Genomic DNA, 19752 nt, shown 5'->3' on the forward strand with positions numbered 1-19752 from the left:
AACGTTGCTTCTGGGCTTCACTTCTCTTTCCTTTCCTTGGCATGTTAACAATGTTTTAAACTAAATTTGTTTATATACAAGTAATGTATTTTTATTTATTTATGCAAATAATTAAACCAAGAACAACTTTTACTATCTCAAAAGTATCTTTTTACTTGTATAAAATGCCTATATAATCAACTACACAGTAAGTTTATGAGATATACAAGGCAACTTAGGTTGAGCAGATGTAAAGCTTAAACACAGATCAATTTTGAAATATATGAACTTACAGCCACAGGTAATGTCTATTATGCAATCAATTACTCAAGGAACTTAAATATATGACACACAAGTATGTGAAAAGATTACTTATGTAACTGTAAACACGAATGCTATAAATCTAATACTAGCACAGATTTAATAACTGAGACTAATGTAATATTTAACACAGATGTAATAACACAGATTAATGTAAAACAGATGTTATTACTCAGACTAATGTAATACTTAACACAGAATTAATAACTCAAGACTAATGTAATACTTAAAACGGGTGTAACAACTTAGACTAATGTAACACAGATGTTATAACTCAGACTAATGTAATACTAGCACAGATTTAATAACTGAGACTAATGTAATATTTAACACAGATGCAGATGTAAAGCTTAAACACAGATCAATTTTGAAATATATGAACTTCCAGCAACAGGTAATGTCTATTATGCAATCAATTACTCAAGGAAGTTAAATATACGACACACAAGTATGTGAAAAGATTACTTATGTAACTGTAAACCCGAATGCTATAAATCTAATACTAGCACAGATTTAATAACTGAGACTAATGTAATATTTAACACAGATGTAATAACTCAAACTTATGTAATACTTAACACAGATTTAATTACTCAAGTCTAATGTAATACTTAAAACAGGTGCAACAACTAAGACTAATGTTACACAGATGTTATAACTCAGACTAATGTAATACTAACACAGATTAAATAACTCACTACTAATGTTATACTTAACACAGGTGTATTAACTCAAACTTATGTAATACTTCACTCAGATTTAATAATTCAGACTAATGTAATAAGTAACACGAATGTAATGTTTATAATAAATAAAATGTCACCCAAATGTACTTTAACGTCTACTGTACAGAATTTTTTTTAATCAAAATGTAATTAACAAGACTAACAGAAAGACTATTTAATTGTATATACCTTATAAAATCTATTTAAATAAAATATACCTGTATGATAAACACTACCACAAAATTTTAACTAATGTAACGTTAAACAGTAGGCTTCAAAAGCTGAGCTTGAATCAGTGGTCCTTCTTGAAGACAACAGGCAGCAAGGTGTACTGGAAGAGATGTTTTGGAGCTCCTTTTCTCTTGTAGTAGTTGTAGTTCACTGGTGTCAATGTTCACTTGGGTTTGGCAGTAAGGCTCACAGGAGGATTTTCAGGTTCACAGGAAGGGGGTTTTCAGAATCACAGGAAGGGGGTTTTCAGAATCACAAGAAGCGTTTTTCAGAATCACAAGAAGCGTTTTTCAGAATCACAAGAAGCGTTTTTGTACGTTTTCAGTGTTTTTTTACGTCTGGCCATTTTTTTTTAAGATGCATATGCAAGCAGCAAGATGCATTTGTCAGGTTTGCATTGGTAGATTGCATTGGGGTGCGTTGGGGGTGCAGGCAAGCAAGCAGCAAGCAGAGCAGCAGCATTTTGGGGGGGCATGGCCAGTTATTTTATTAGTTGATGAAGTGAAAGTACAGAATGGAACAGCGGTGCAGATTTAAGCAAAGTAAAGGTTTGAAATTTAATTTAAAGGTATTGAAAGGACAAGACAAGAACATACAACAAACAACAAACAACAAACAGAGAAAAAAAACAAGTTAGTTACACTGTAAAGATAAACCAACATACATAATATTACATAACATTACAACATACACAGTAAATGTAAACGAGAACATTAATTATTGTAAATGGAGCAGGACATTACATGCATTACTATATTTATTTATTTTTCTATTTCTATTTTTACTAAATGTGTTATGAATAATAAGAATCACTACTTGTATATTATAATGTAAAATATAAACTTTTTCATGACAGCTCTAGCTACAGTATCTCACAAAATTGAGTACACCCTCACATTTCTGCAACTGTTTTAGTTTATCTTCTCAAGGGACAAAACTAGGGGTTGGACAAAAATATATATATTATTCGATGCATCGCGATGTGGATGTGGCAGATTCTGAATCGATTCACAAATGTCAAGAATCGATTCTTAAATGTTCGCTTACAAAATAATAACGTGACGTTAATAGAACCAAAAAGTGGGACTCAACGGAGTAGCGGTGCTGCACACGGACAGCTTGAAAGAGTGCGCACTGCACGAGCACCTACAGTGGAGCTTACACAAGCAGTAGAGAAAGAAATAGACAAATACATCTAGGACAGCCCCGCTTCTAAACTGCAAAAAAACAAGATACACTTTGTGACAGTCTTCCTCTGCCTTTTCTCTGTTCAGTGAGTTGCAGGGAGAAACAGCACATTAATTTACTGACTCATCTGACTGTGCTTATAGCGTTTCCTTAAACTATCCACTGAGTGTTTAGATATAAGAACATGAATACATTTCTGTAAGAATATCCACATAGCTTGTCATCTAGATGCTGGGTGCGCTGCATTAAATACATTAATACTGCCAAAATCTGTGTATAAGGATGATTATTATACGCTTAACGTTTGTGGGAGTTGATTCCAGTTAACATATTTTTTAAATTTTTTACTGGCTTCAATGTCTTACAACAGAAACAGGACATATATAAGAATGACATTATTGATCACTTAGTTGTATTAAAGTACAGTATATGACAGTTCAGAGACTAGGAGTAAAAGCGCAACACTAGTCTAGCTTTGAGATGACATCACAAATATGCTAATCAGTACATCAAGAATCGATTCTGAATCGAACCGGGACCTAAGAATCGATTCTGAATCAATTCATGAGGGTCCAAACTATTCCCACCACTAGACAATACTACAAAAATTAAATTTGGATACATTTTAAAATCAATGTGCTACTTATATAGCAGAATATATTTACTATACTCTGAAAATAACTAAACCTACAGCCATTATGTTCAGGATGGCTGGCAACAAAAGTGAGTACACCCTATTTCAGTGGTTCTCGGCTCCAGTCCTCGGGCCCCCCTCCCGGAATGTTTTGGATGTCTCCTTATATGAAACACTTGAATTCACTCATCAGGCTCCTACCAGAATGTTTGAAACGTTTCCTTAATTAACACACTAACAAGCTGATGGACTGAATCAGGTGTTTTATATATGGAGACATCTAAAATGTTCTGGGAGGGGGGGGCCCGAGGACTGGAGTTGAGAACCACTGCCCTATTTGATAATAGATGTTGTAGTCCTAATGCCTTACGTCAGTTGCAGAAGCTGGCTTGAGAGACAGCCCATGGGTGCTGCCAACATTGCATTACAAGTTGCAGAGGGTCGGATTGTCAGTGCTCAGACCGGATGCCACACACTGCAACAATTCGGTTTGCATGGCCCAACACAACACATGCTAGACACTATCCGAGCCAAACAAATTTATGTTTAAGTTTGTTTAAGACCACAGGATATGGTTCCTGTAATTCATGCTCTTGGTTAGGTTATCTTCAGCAAAATGTTTGTGGGGTTTCTTGTAAGCCAGTTTCAGAAAAGGCTTCCTTCTGGAATGACAGCCATGCAAACTGACTTACTGTAGTGTGAGACATATAGTTTGAGCACTGATAATCTGACCTTCCAGTTCCTTTTGTAACATTCTGTAAAGCAATGTTAGCAGCACTTATGTGTTGCTTTTAATCTGCTCTAATACAAGATAACCAAATTTGTAGGGTCTGGTCTAGCAAATAAAAACATGAACATAATGAATATGCTTTGTAATGTTAAACGATATACATTTATAATCACTTAGGGTGTACTCGCTTTTGTTGCCAGCTATTTTTTAACAATAATGGCTGTATGTTCAGAGAACAGTTAATCTGTACTACTATACAAGTTGCATTGACTACTCAAAAATATATCCAAATTTCTATAGTACTGTTCCTTGAGAAGATATACTAAAATGGTTGATGAAATGTGAGGGGTGTAAGATACTTTTGTAAGATACTGTAAATCCGTAATATCTGACAGTGTTACTTACAATAATGAATAAGACGTCCAATAGAAAATGTCCTAAAAGAAGAACAAAAAGACAAATTTTGGTTTAAAGTTCAGACAAGGTATGATTAAAGTTATACAAAAAAATACACCGTCATCAACCTTTTGTGTTTCTGCTATCCCCCAAGTCATACACAGCATTCCCAAACTAGTCATATCCATTAGGGCTGTGTATCGCAAACAATTTCTGAACTCTCTTCACCTAAACACATACTTTACACCTGCAGCTCTTTGTCGTCTTTCTTCCTAAATGCATTACTGTCAGGCTTGTGCACATTCACAATTCAGAATTTCAGGATTGGCCTCCATTCCATTCATGAATTGGAATTTGAATTGAATTGACTCTGCCCTACAGGAAGTTGAATTTGAATTGGAATGACAGGAAGCAGAATTAAATTCATGGCAATTCAAAGAAATTCCACAGTCACACAACAGAAAGAATCACACATAGATTCAGTGTTAGGAAAGTTACTTTGGAAAATTGTTTGGCAACCATTTTAAATACTGGTTAAAATAAAGCATTCTGGGAAATGAAGTCATATTCCATCAAGTTCCACAAAATTACAATTACAAAAAAAAATCAAACTTGATTATTTGTTATGTGACTAGAGTTTTTAACATTAATTGCTAGGGGAAAACATTTCCTGTGTAATCTGTACAAGTAGTTCAAACTAATATAATTTATAGAATATGTAATGCAATCATTTCTGACATATACTGTAAAGCTTCATTGTTAACATTTCACTTATGGTATAATATTTATATGAATTTCTATTGAATTGCAATTCTGCTTCCTTTAATTCAAATTCGAATTGTAATTCTAGATCCTGTTTTTGACATCAATTCAAATTCAAGAATTTAATTTGAATAGGCTTTATGCCCAGCTGCACTTCTTCCTGAACTTCAGCCAGCTCCTTGTTTCCTGTCTGCCATTATTGGACAAACTGATTAATCCAGGTGTGTCTGATTATTGTTGTTGTGACTACTGAGGTCAGGCACACCTGGATTAATCAGTTTGTCCAATAATGGCAGACAGGAAACAAGGAGCTGGCTGAAGTTCAGGAAGTAGTGCAGCTGGGCATAAAGCATATTCAGGAGTCATTCTCAATTCAATTCTGAATTATGCACAAGCCTGATTACTGTATTATAACTGTACGTACACACCGCAGCAGACTTGAGCTTCCAATGTTACCGGAAGTTATTTGTTTACAATGGAAGCTGGCTTATTTCAGCTGCAAGGAGCGTCAAATCCATCAGCGTTGCGTTTCGGGCGTCTTGAGGGACCAGAGTGTCAATCAGAAAGTTGAAAGGGTTTCCTATCATTTATGATATGATATTATTTTCATATAGGGACCAGTTACAAAAGAACGAGGCATGGGATAAAATAGCTGGTATAGTTGGTGTCCCTGGTGAGTTTGTGAAGTGCGTGCTGATGATTTATAATATTTTACTGATTTGAGATACTCAAATGTGTCTGTGTCTTGCCAGTAGGACTGCACAGTGTATCGTTTAAGCATCGATATCACAGTGTATTTATCCATATAGTAACGTCGCAGGTTTTTCGTGATTAATGTTTTACAGTAACACAGATTTAACCAATTGCACAGATGCAATAAAATGACAATAGTAGTTGTAGTTGTAGTAATAATAATAATAGCTAATTATTATTTTTTCCAGACCAAATGTGACCAAAACGATTAGAAAAATGCTGTCATTATAAAAGGTTTATAATATCAATGTATTGTTTTTTTTTCATTAACATTTCATGGTGACATAGACTTCAGGGCAGCCAAAGCGTCAACAAGTTTCCCTGTACTTTTTGACAAGCGTCTTTGACTGGGCGGCCTGAGCTTCTTTGGAAGCTTAGGTCTGCGGCGGTGTGTACATACAGTAAGAGAGTGAATAAAACGCCACGCAATAGGTTTATTACGAATTGCTTAAGACACAACATGCAATCTTTATATGCAATTCTACTTAAACTGCTGAATGGGTGAGTGATGATGTTAAAGTTAAGATATCTGCTTATAGAGAAAGAGAGCACACACTTAGGAAAGGATGTGCAGTGCAGACGAGTGTGCGTGCAAGACGGAGACAATAGGGGGAAAAAAACCCAGCTCATCGCTCTCCACTCCCCCCTTTATGCTCCCCGCGGGTCACATGCGTGCGTCCCTTCCATATGACCTCAGACCAAATATATGATCTGTAACACCACCTTCAAAAGTGCGTCAGAATCGATATGGAAGGAACTGTATCAATTTGCGCATCACTAGGAGCTCATGAGCTCAGCACTAATATGCATTACAATAAACAATAAAATCATTGGGTAAAATGTCCCTGTTATTGGAATACAATTGTAAAGCAGTCAGTTATGTACTAAATTAATTGTAAATGAACAGGTGTTACAAAAACTACTAAGCAATTACTTGATTCAAAATGACACAAAATTGACTTACCTGTACAATGTGGATGGCTCTTAAAAGAGCCTTTGGGTTCGCTTGAATATATCCACTAAAAAAGTGGGGTTTGTTGTGCAGCACCACAAACTGGATGTTGGCTGATATTTAGGGAACATAAAAAACAAGAAATAATCACTTAACATCTATCTCAAATATTACAGTCTGTATACAGATAATTTATCATTAAAAAAATACTTACACAGCTGAAGCAATGACCTGTCTGTAGAACAGCAAAAAAGAGAGAGAGATGTTACTAACTTAAAATTAAATGCAAGTTAAAAAAAATGGCTTGCCACACATGTGTCTAGAAAGCACACACTAAAAGTGAAGGCAAAGCAGTGACAAGGAAAGGCAAGGAAATACACCTTGGCACATCATTAGAATTGCTATAGCAGCATGTAACTTTAAGTTAATGGCATCCAGTATCAGAAGTACATTTTTAACACACGTATATTTTGTTTATTTGACACAGTGTTCCCCAACACCCTGAAGCAAAACTTTAACGTTAAGTGTCTCACAAACAGACACAGCTGATCCATCTCGTCACCCCTGCATGTTGGAAACTGCGGATGCTGGCTGGAGCCCTCAATACGACCGTGTAAACAAATGCTAACCCTCATGCTAATAAACGCTAAAGTTTATAATGTACGTTGAAACAAGTAAATATAATACTCTAACTCGTGGTACATCTCTAATTGTGACAAAAAACAGCTCACATTTAAACCACGCGTGCAAAGGTTCCTGTATTCCGTGTGGAATTAACGTTTATAGTTTAAACCATAGCAAAAAATACAGATATCTAAATTAACAATCGCATTTTGTGTAAAATAATCATGTGAACTAAATTCACCGTTGTTTTTACAACTTTCATGAATTTATGTCGAAAAATACCTCAAATAATAACGGAGAAAATGCCTGAGGCACGTACCTGGCTGAACAAAGAAAACCGGATGAATCAAGTTCAGACTGGCGCGATATATGATGCGGCCAAATCTCGCGAGATGTTGTGTTCAGCGTTAGATTTACTTAGGATTAAGTCAAAAAACATCATACAGTCACGACCTAAATCCCGTGAAATGTTGATGTTAGGTTTGGGTATATGAAAAAAAAACATAGATATTGGCCGTTTCTCAATCCGAAGGCTGCAGCCTCCAGAGATCGCATATGTAGGCTGCATACGTCATCAAGCTTAGTTTATTTCAGTTAACTGAGCATTACACTCGCAAGTCATAAGCATAATACAACAATACACGATTTACTAAAAATTATAGTCAATTTTATAATTGTAAATATTCTGAAATAAGACAGGCTATATGACGTAGGCAGCCTGCAATCCGACCTTTGGAGGCTGCAGCCAGACATCTAACCTTTATTATGTATGGAGAAAACAGCGCTCAACCGGCGAGACTTCAAGAGATTTTGGCCGTAGCTGTATCCATAGCCACAACCATTGAAACTAGAGCTCGTTAGCAAAAGTTTTTTTAAGGATCTTTTATTATTGGTTTTAAGGAATCATTTGTCATCCATTATAACAGGAACAATTGGAATACTGAAAAAAAATTAATCAAAATATGGATCACTAGGCAATACTATACAAACAATAATAATAATTAATAAACGTGTATTATTATTAGCATAAATATATTTAAAAGGAAAGACCCATTGACAATCAATATATGTTTATATAATACAGTTTAATATAAATGTCGGTGTGTGTGAGCGTCAAGTTTAATTCATTTTACATTTACATGTACATTTTCATTTAAAATAATTATTTTTTTAATAGAAGTGTCACTTTCACTACTTCCCATCCTTGCCCTAGCAACCATTGTTGGGCACCCTAGCAACCAGAATCCAAAGTTATATTTTCAAATACGAATGTCATAGAGACATGGGGGCTAATTTATGTCAATCAAACTGGCAGAAGCCTATGGAGTAACATTATTCAGCACTACCAAACCAATCCCTAGCAATCAAAGACAGTACCCTAGCAACGATCCCATAGACGCCATTTTAAAATGGCTAGATGGATATCTTTGCAGCACAGTATCGGGGTGGGCTCATTTTACTCAGGCACAATCTTTTAGGACATTTATTAAGCCACGCCCCTAGCAACCAAATACGATCAGCCTAGCAACAGAATAAACAAGCCTTATATCTCAGCATCAGAACATTGTAGAGACACAGGGGTTGGACTGTTTTACTTGTGACTCGGAGTGTAATCACTACTGGATGCCAATTTTCTCCCTAGCAACCAAATACAGTGCCCTAGCAACGTAATAAACAAAGCCTTATATCTCTGCATCAGAACATCATAGAGACATGGGGGTTGGGTCTTTTAATCATGTTAGCTTCAGGCTAGCATCATGCTAAATCATGCCAGCATCGTGCTAAATCATGCCAGCATCATGCTAGCTTCATGTTAAATCATGCTAGCTTCAGGTTAAATCATGCTAGCTTCATGCTAAATTAGGCTAATTTTAATGTTAATTCATGCTAACGTCATGTTTAATCATGTTAACTTTGTTAAAGGAACAGTATGTAGGATTGTGGCCAAAACTGGTATTGCAATCACAAAACTTGTTGCTAAAACTGGTACTGCAATCACACAACTGGTGGTCAATACACAAAATGACAACATAAACATCAGTTGAGGGCTGCAACTCCACTTCTTAAATGACAATATCCTGGCTGGACCACTGTTGTCAGTGATATAAGTATTTGAAATAAAAAAGATTTCTTAATGTCTAGTGACATGTCAGGGCCATTTTATGATTAATTGATATAAATTTCTTACATACTGTTACTTTAATAACCAGGTAGACTACTAAACTAAACTTATTTTAAAGGGACAATTAGTAGGATTTACCCCCATCTAGTGGTAAAATTGTATTTTGCATTCAAACGAACAGTGCTCTATAGCACCTCGCTTTTCCAAATGCATGTTGCAACTACAGTAGCCGTTATGTACTCACTGATCTCCTTGTCCGTTTCAGCCGGTTCATGTGTTCTGAATGAAAACGCGTTGTGGAAACGTGTTGGTAGGCTAGTGCTTTTTGTCCCTCTCTGCTATTGTAGTTTATCAACACGGCGAAACGACATGGAAGCCTCCTTGGACTTACCTGTTCAATGTAAGTAAAGAGAAGAAATTCTAAGCTTACAAAGAAAAGTCAGATCACTGGCAGAGGTCATTTGACACCAACGTAGACATATTTATGAACAAAGACATTGATTTTGATTAATAAAACACTTAAAACCCTACTTACTGTCCCTTTAAGTTTCTGTCAATCTGTTTTAAACGTTCAGGCCAGGCTTTGTCAAGCCAACATAAAGTTTGCCTCCAAACTTTTCTATCTAGTTATTGTAAGTAGTTTAATAAAATGTGCTCATAAGAAAAAAAATCTCTTATAAAATCTAAATTATTTCTCATAGACATCAGATTAAAAGAGAGCAAATGGAAACTTTTGCCTCCTACGTCTCAGAAATTCACTCCTCAGAAAAAGACCCAGAAATCAGACGAGATCTCAGCAACGTCACAAACTGAGCTTAGATTTGTAATCAAAAGTCAATATTATTGAAGATTTCAATATGAACTCAGATGAATATGAATATTCAGATTATACACTCATATGCATTTTAACAATTGTCTCAATTGCTTCTATTTTCTAACAAAACTTGAGACTAAACTGATACTTAAATAAAGCTGAGAACTTATCAAATAATCTGAGCAATAAAAAAACAACCAATAGTCTAAAAAATGCTCAGTTGTTTCAATCCGTAGTTGGGTCAAATATGGACAAACAGCGGAGTGTGGTGACTTTTCTTCCGGGGAGGCAGCAATCCAAAATAGGTGTTCGGCGTGTCATGTGTGTGGCTCATCATGTCAAAATATGTGTTTGGGGCGTCGTGTGAACTGTGCATCACACATCACGTCAAAATACGTGCCTGTTGTCGGAGCCGATGGTGTAGTGGGCAGTGCTCCAACATGTGGTGCTTTCGCACTTTCGGCGACCCAAGTTTGATTCCTGGCTCGTGGTCATTTGCCGATCCCATACCACTCCCTCCTCCCTGTACTTTCCTGTCCTCTCCTTAATCACTGTCAAATAAAGGCAAAAATGGCCAAAAGAAATGTGCTTGTTGCAGATGCGTCGAACGGGTTTATGATAAAAGAGAGGCTTGCATTCATAAGATACTCACTTAACACTAAACTCTGATTACACATGAGATTAAGTGAGTATCTAGCAAACACAAGCATTTCTTTTATCATAAACACTTTTGACACATTTGCAACAGGTTCGTATTTTGACATGATGTGTGTTGCACATAGGTCCACATGACACAGCGAACACATATATGACGAGCCACACACATGACAGGCAACATACATGTTTTGACAAGCTTCGCAATCGTCCCTCCTCGAAAAAGAAGTCACCGCACGCCACCGGTTATAAATAACCCTATGCTGGGTTGTTGTTACCCAACAATGGGTTAAAACAACCCAGCATTTGTTGAAACTGTTAGGTTTGTCCATATTAGACTTGTCTTGCAAAGTCACTGCAATCATATGTCTGTTTATCATATGCAATCATTCACACAACTCTCTCATATGACTATTAACATCATTTACAGAAGCCCTCTCCATAGCAACAGAAGGAGTGACTGTAAATGTTATTTCTTTCAGAGGAATTTTTTACATTTTAGAGACTTGAGTTCTCATGCCATAACTATATGTTAAATTGATCTATTGACTGTGTCTCATTTCTTTTGAGACATAAAACAGACACAAAAAAGCAAATGAAGACCAATACAATTAATATGGATAACACATTATGGGGTGGTTTCCCGGACAGGGATTTTCTTAAACCAGTACTAGGTCTTAGTTTAATTAATATAACTAGTTTTAACAAAAATGCCTTACTAAAAACATTACTTGTGTGCACTGATGTATTTTAAGATATGTCAGTGCAAGTTGTATTCAGTTTGGACAGCTCTTACATTTACCGTATTTTTCGGACTATAAGCCGTGTTTTTTTTCATAACTTGGCTGGTGCTGCGTCTTATAGTCAGGTGCGCCTTGTAAGTCAGTATGAATTAATTTTGACATTTATGAGGCAAGAGACATCATTACCATCTACAGCCGCAAGAGTCTGCTATATGCTGCTCCTGTATTTATGTAATTCAGTAGATTCAGTAATGTGGAATGACGAGTCTGCGAACTTCACACTAGTTTGGTTAATTTAGACTATTCAACCTTCCAGGTAAGTTCTGTATGCTATGGTATATCGTTTAAATAACTGATAATATTACTTTAACGTACAGACATCTATTCAGCCTGCTGTTCTGTCTGCTATTGTTTAGTTGAATTACTTGCCTTTCCAGATTAAATGTCTGTTCTTCGTCTTGGATTTTGTGAAATAATTTTCTAAATAAACGCGACGTATAGTCCACTGCAACTATACGTGACTTATATATGTTATTTCGTTTTAATGACGCATTTTTGAATGATGTGGCTTATAGTCCGGAAAATACGATATTCTAGGACTAGTCTAATCCCTGTCCGAAAACCACCCCAATAAGTTGGTCTTGACAAATTTGATCTGACTTTTGATAGCAGGTGTGCGGGCATATCCGAGCACAGTTTGAGATATTATTCTCTTGAGGAAAATGAAAAAAGTACAGTACACGACTAGGAGAATTCTGTTTTGCTGTCTATTCAATATCATAGTTTTTTATACAAAACAATTAAGAGTCAAAATATTTGATTGTGTTTATTTTCCTATGTATCCCTATTTTCTGAGTACTAACAAAACTTCAAAACAGAATTTAAATTGCATTGTTAAAGTTTATGAGAGAATGTGAAAGGTAAAAAAACTGAAGACTGAGATGTTGCAACAACTGAGACTGGAAACCCTTTTGTCATTAGATCTGGATTGCAAAACGATCGGATATTAAATAAAGCTGTGTCAGACTGGAAAAATGTAAAAGAGAAAGAGAATCTGATTTGGCAAGAAGCTCAAAAAGCAGACAAACCTGAGCGCCAAGTGACATTGCAGGCAGAAATGTATTCACTGTAGTCAAATAAGTCAGACTTGCTAAACAAACTGGCAGATCAGTAAAGCTACTGTACCTAGTAAATTTATGATCAGCAGAGAAAGGGTCAAGATAAGAGCAAAAGGGCTAAATACACACACACACACACACACACACACACGCCAGGTTATGTAGATCAAAAATAGATGAACCCAGCATCTAGGTTGAAATTAACCCAGAAAATGTTAATATTTGACCCAACAATGGGTTAAATTACAACCCAGTGGACTGGGCTCGTCCCTTTTTGACCCAATTGAAAATAACCCAGCATTTTATGTGTGTGTGTGTGTGTGCGTGTATGTATGTATGTATGTATGTATATATGTATGTATGTATGTATGTATGTATGTATATATAGATGAGGTCATAGGGTGGGCATTAGACCGAGTCTCTCTATGCCTCTTGAATGATCCATGAGTTTTTGTAAACAAAGTTTCATGTTTTTTCTCTGTCAGCACAACATTGAATTTAAGGTATAATGACTTCCCAAAACCCATAATTCTCTTCAGCCTCAGTGGAGCATCTGGTGCACACATTTTTAACTGAGACCAACTAAAAACTCTGTTTTTCAGGCTTTTACTGTACAAATCAAGAGATACTTCATGCACAATTTGAATAACCAAACTGGTAAAACCTTTTCAAACTATTTAAGATGTCTCAAAATCCACATATGACCCTGGCTCCCAAAATCAGTCAGAAGGGTCAATTTTTTATTGAGATTTATATGTCATCTGAAAGCTGAATAAATAATGTATTGTTGGTCAGGATAGGATTATATTTGGCTGAGATACAACTATAATTAACTGAAAATCTGAGAGGGTGCAAAAATTCATATTATTGAGAAAATCACCTTTAAAGTGGTCCAAATGAAGTCCATCGCACTGCATCCGCAGTTCGCTCACACAAATAAAATTTTGACATATTTAAGGTAGGAAATTGTAAAATATTTTCCTGGAACATAATATCATAGCGATTTTTGGCATAAATAAAATCAATAATTTTGACCCATACTGTACAATGTTTTTTTCTTTTGCTACAAATATGCTAGGGTCACATATTTAGCGGATAATGTACAGTAAAGTCTGATGGTCATTACTGGAAAAAGAATCCCAGACAACTTATTCTGAAATATGCTTTGTATCACCCTGAAGGGGTTTATTTTACAATAATGACCAGCTAACTGTACATTATACTACTTATTACATGGCCATTTTCCAAATAAATAAATGAGTGGATATGAAATATTGATTTGAGGCAAGCTTATTTGATTATATAACAGAGAGAGTAAAGTAATACGAGAGATTACCGGCACAGTGTTGGCTGGTCATGCACAACGGTCAGATGTTTGACAGCATAATGTCATTACTTTAACTTTTGGCAACTGCCCAATCAGAATCGAGTATTCCAAAGAGCAAAAGCTTAGTCATCTGAGGAACCCACAAGTCTTCATGTTTTTTTTTTCTTTATTGCCATAGTGTGTCAGTGACCATAATGTTGTTTACCACAGATCTCGTTTTGTCTCTTAGGGAACGTATGCGGCAGTCAGCCATGTACGATTTGTGTTTGGGCATGCGACAGGTGAGCCAGGAGTTTGTCCGTCTACAGCTTACTTACGATGAGTTCCTCGCCATGAAGGTGCTGTTGCTGCTTAGCACAGGTGAGTACAAGTGTGTGTGTGTATACAGACAAAAGCGTATTCTGCAGTTTGTATTTGTGTCCAACAATGAAAAGGAAATAAATGAATGAATGGATGTCGGTGGCCACCATATTTTCCTCTAGGACTGGCAAAGGTTTACAGCTATATAGCATGTATGTGGAACCATAAGTGGTCCTATAGTTGTGGTATAGCACCACTTATGTTTCTACATAAGGCACATAAGTATGATTTACTTTAAGTGCTATTTAGCACCATTTTTTAAAGTGGCCATGACACAAAACTTTTTTAAGATGTCAAATAAATCTTTGGTGTCCCCAGAGCACATATGTGAAGTTTTAGCTCAAAATACCATATAAATAATAATTTATTATAGCATGTTAAAATTCCCACTTTGTAGGTGTAAGCTAAAATGTGCCGTTTTGGGTGTGTCCTTTAAAATGCAAATTAGCTGATGAAATTCAAACACTGATCATAATGATGGTGGTTTGTTGCAATTAAAACTCAATTGTGCTTTTCTCTGCACTAAATGGCAGTGTTGTGGTTGGATAGTGCAGATTAAGGGGTGGTATTATTATAATTAGAGCTCCTTATGAAATCATAAGGAAAGCCAAATTTCAACCTATTTACTTATTTTTTTATGTGCTTGTAGAGAATGGTTTATCAAAACTAAGTTACTGGGTTGATCTTTTTCACATTTTCTAGGTTGATAGAAGCACTGGGGACCCAATCATAGCACTTAAACATGGAAAAAGTCAGATGTTCATGCCATGGCCCCTTTAAAGTGTACTTAATTAAATAAATAAAAAAGCATTCACAAAATCCATTTCATTGAAGAGCTTAAAGCATAAGATACTACAAAATATATGCTATGTAAAAATAGTTACGTGTTCAAACTTCGGAAGGGGACAGTCTGCAGTATTACATTAAATGGTGAGTCTATCATTGCATCCTAATAGAAACCAAAGTTTAAACTTACCATTGTACTTAGTCCCTCCCGCTCACGTTCCCATGACTAATCACACACACACACGTTTTTACAATTACCACTTCATCAAAGAGCACATAAACACCCACCCCAAATGTTTGGAATCATTTCATGTTATCAGTATAATTACCACATAATCACACAATTCATGTTTATGGTTATGTAAACCATAATTTACGAAATAATTTAGCTTCAGGTCAAACCGATGCTAGAACAGTTTAACCTGTAGCTGTAAAAAGTGGTAACAGCAAACATACACAACCTGGAGCGTACAGCATAGAAGACTACAGCAAAGTTTAATATTTAAATTCTCATTCATGGTAGATTTTGGGATTCACAACCACTTGCAGATCCTCTGGAGCTTTTCCAGAGAGCCCTGCTGTACTTAATAAAATCCAGTCAAGAGATGGGCTTTGCTCCAAGAGCTGGTGTTTTTCTACATTTGGCTCCAAAAAGAGGGTTTCATGAAAGTGGGGAGATTGAGGAGAAGTGCAGGCTGGTCAAGGATGGGACATTATTAAAGAGCTACTGATGGTACTGGCACTTTAGTAACCGTTTTCCTGATGCAAACTCAATCCGAACATCATATTTAGGTTACTTACACTGAATTCATCTGTTTTCAATGGTAATTAATTAAAATTTTGCTTTGCAAAGCTGGGAAGGGTTGGCATTTTCAGATTTTTTGGAAAACTATATAAAATCCACATGGACCACAGAACTGTTATGAGCTACTTTATGTGCAATGAAAATAAAACTATATTTGCATTATATAATTTTAGCAACACTTTACAATAAGGTGTGCATTAGCTAACATGAACTAACAATGGGCAATGTAGTGTTCTGCACTTTTCTGCAGTTCATTGTGCATTCATTCAATTTTATTTATATAGTGCTTTTCACAATTGGTGATTGTTTCAAAGCAGCTTTACATTAATAAGTGAAAAGCACAGATGGCCCCCACAGGTAGCACAACATAATACACGATAGCTTAAGCAGCTTAATTTGCTGTGGCTATTAAACGAAAAACACCACAGTTTTTCAATATTTTATTATGTTCTTACTTTAACTTAGATTAATTAATACGCACCTACCTTTTTTAATGCGCGCACTTCATCTTTGCACAGCACTTCGTGAATGTGTTAGCATTTAGCCTAGCCCCATACATTCCTTAGGATCCAAACAGGGATGAATTTAGAAACCACAAAACACTTCCATGTTTTCTCTATATAAAGACTGTTACCTAAGTAGTTACGCGAGTAAGTATGGTGGCACAAAATAAAACGTGGCGATTTTTTAAGCAGAAAAAAAATGAGAACTACACTCATCTTAAGGATTATTAGGAACACCTGTTCAATTTCTCATTAATGCAATTATCTAATCAACCAATCACATGGCAGTTGCTTCAATGCTGATTCAAGCAGTCGGCCCAAAGTTGCTCTGATAGAAGAGCAACTTTGACTGAAATAACCACTTGTTACAACCGAGGTATGCAGCAAAGCATTTGTGAAGCCAAAACACGCACAACCTTGAGGCAGATGGGCAACAACAGCAGAAGATCCCACCGGGTACCACTCATCTCCAATCACCAAAATTGGACAGTTGAAGACTGGAAAAATGTTGTCTGGTCTGATGAGTCTCGATTTCTGTTGAGAGATTCAGATGGTAGAGTCAGAATTTGGCGTAAACAGAATGAGAACATGAATTCATCATGCCTTGTTACCACTGTGCAGGCTGCTGGTGGTGGTGTAATGGTGTGGGGGATGTTTTTTTGGCACACCTTAGGCCCCTTAGTGCCAATTGGGCATCATTTCTATGCCACTACCTGAGCATTGTTTCTGACCATGTCCATCCCTTTATGACCACCATGTACTACTTCCAGCAGGATAATGCACCATGTCACAAAGCTCGAATCATTTCATGTTGGTTTCTTGAACATGACAATGAGTTCACTGCACTAAAATGGCCCCCACAGTCACCAGATCTCAACCCAATAGAGCATCTTTGCGATGTAGTAGAATGGGAGCTTCGTGCCCTGGATGTACATACCACAAATCTCCATCAACTGCAAGATGCTATCCTATCAATATCCATGTTGAATCAATGCCACGTAGAATTAAGGCAGTTCTGAAGGCAAAAGGGAGTCAAACACAGTATTAGTATGGTGTTCCTAATAATCCTTTAGGTGAGGTGTATATTGTATGGTGAAAGAGCACTTAGTTTGCAGCACTTCGACCTCGGCGCGCAGTAACAACATACAGTATTCAACTTTTGATTTACATTTTTTTGTAAAAAAAAAAACTAAATTAACATGAACTAATATTAACAAATGCTGTATGATTATTGTTCATTGTTACTTTAGGTTAGCTAATGCATTACCTAATGTTAACAAATACAGCCTTACTGTGAAGTGTTACCAGACTTGTATTATATGTAATTCTATTGTTTTGGTTATTGTTTGAATTGCTGTATTGTAACTCATTTATTCATTATAGTTTGTTTGTCTGTTTTATTGTAGTCATTTCAATGCACTGTCAGCTTTTGTTTGCTTTCCTAAAGCAATTGTGGTTTAGAGGGAGGTTGTTATTCCTCTTTGACCTTGGCTAAGGTTTCAGAAGCCCTGCAGGCTCTCATATGACCTTACATGTGATGGAAGTGTTGACCTACTAGTGAGTCACCAAACTAAATCCCCTCTCTTTTTAAATCCACCGTTTAACCTTTGTTTGCTTGTGTTAGACCCAGACACCAGGAAAGAAATGTTATCACGGATGATGCCGATTACCTTTTGACTGCATTGTTAGCATTGTTAAATTTCCATACAAAAGAGCCTTTTATGGATGCATTGTCATCAACGTACGTGAGAGCAGCCAAAAGTGACTTTTCGAGCCAATAATACAAACTGTGTTGTCCCCATGTGGCACCCAAAACGGTCTCTATCATAGCAATTCATTTTGAGTTCATCTATTGTGAATTGATGACTATATGGACAATTTCTTGTCTTATTAAGCATCAAATGTGGCATATCGCTTCATTGTACTACTGTCAGTTTTGGCAATAACCTGATAGAAAAATCTATTTTGTATGACAAGACAGATTACAGTTGTGTAATCGCCCCACTTTTTATTCACTGGGGCTTTAAATGGCAGCCTGTGGCTAATAAGGCTGGATGTAGGTCAGTGGGAGAGAAGAAAACAGGAGGAGGTGATCACGGGTTTAACGCATACCTGCCACTGAGCAGAGGTGAATAACCTTTCTCTCCACATGTTATACCCTGAGACCAACACACAGGGTCCTGTGGGAGAGCCTTGAACATCTTGATGGCCTTGAAGAGTTTGGTTCCAAAACGCAATAAATCCATTCTGACTAATTTAGGTAAAAACATGTTTTCTATACCAAGAAAGTGACTAGATAAAAACCACTATTTTCTGTTACAAACTTTCACATAGCATCTTTAGGTTAAAATAACATTAAAAATTCAAATCCATAATTTGATTTTCAAAGATTTATTATAAAAACAGATTATTTTTTTCCGCAAAATGCAATAAATCCACAACAGTTTTTTTCAAAATGCTGTAAATCTATTGAATCAATATATAAATGAGCATTCATCTTTGCCATGATATATTCATTTAGTTGACTAGTGGTATACGCTGATTAAGGATAATAAACAATAATGGAATTAATCAAAACACTAACTTTGTCATATTAAGAACACTGTCATTGCTGCTTTCATCCTTGTATTTTTTTATTACATTAATTGCGTTTTGAAACCAAAATCTTTACTTGATGAGTTATTCAAATGTATTCAACATGGAATTTACATGAGATTCTCACAAAAAAAAACATGAAATCCACATGAAAATTCTCCAAAACTTCACTGTAAAAAGTGAAAAGTTGGATCAACTTAAAAAAATACTTCAATACAAATTTCACTTAAGTTTCAATTTAGGTGAAAATTTTAAGTTAAATAAATTTACATTTTTAGGTGTTTCCAATTAAAGTAATTCTTAAGTTAATCCAACAGCGTTTAACATGTTATCACGTTTTTGGCATGTGTGAAAATCACATCGCTTTTTGTAACAGCAAATTTGTTTTGTGATGGCTATATTCACACTATAAAAGTGAGGTAGGTTTCTTCAAAAATACCATAAAGATCAGATTCAAAACGAAGATCAAAACATACACAAAGTTTAACACTTTGTTGGATTCGTTTTTGCTTCAGTTTTTTATAAATTGTATAAGATTGCCATCAAATGGATAATAGCGGAATTACAGATTACCATAAAAACTCGTAAGGGAAGTGTCATTGGCAGGGAAATGTTTTCTCTCATTTTACT

At 35.9% G+C, this 19752-nt stretch overlaps 1 protein-coding gene and 1 long non-coding RNA gene across 4 annotated transcripts in view; one reads left to right on the forward strand and one right to left on the reverse strand.

The window, feature by feature from the left end:
- nr3c2 (nuclear receptor subfamily 3, group C, member 2) overlaps positions 1 to 19752 on the forward strand; it is a 141392-nt gene that overhangs the window by 115046 nt on the left and 6594 nt on the right. For both annotated transcript variants that reach the window (XM_055205104.2, XM_055205105.2), the window contains exon 7: positions 14303 to 14433. In XM_055205104.2, coding sequence (XP_055061079.1) covers positions 14303 to 14433 — 131 coding nt within the window. The remainder of the gene's footprint in view (positions 1 to 14302; positions 14434 to 19752) is intronic.
- LOC141361489 (uncharacterized) lies at positions 1176 to 9991 on the reverse strand. Of its 2 annotated transcripts, none has more exons than XR_012367600.1 (5): positions 9662 to 9991; positions 6886 to 6906; positions 6684 to 6784; positions 4214 to 4245; positions 1176 to 1594 (listed from the first exon to the last, which is right to left on the reverse strand). It is a non-coding gene; the product is annotated as an uncharacterized lncRNA (long non-coding RNA). The 2 variants fall into 2 exon arrangements; XR_012367601.1 differs by lacking the exon at positions 9662 to 9991 and adding an exon at positions 7615 to 7809.

This window comes from Misgurnus anguillicaudatus, chromosome 3 (genome assembly GCF_027580225.2).
Source record: "Misgurnus anguillicaudatus chromosome 3, ASM2758022v2, whole genome shotgun sequence".
Classification (NCBI taxonomy): domain Eukaryota; kingdom Metazoa; phylum Chordata; class Actinopteri; order Cypriniformes; family Cobitidae; genus Misgurnus; species Misgurnus anguillicaudatus.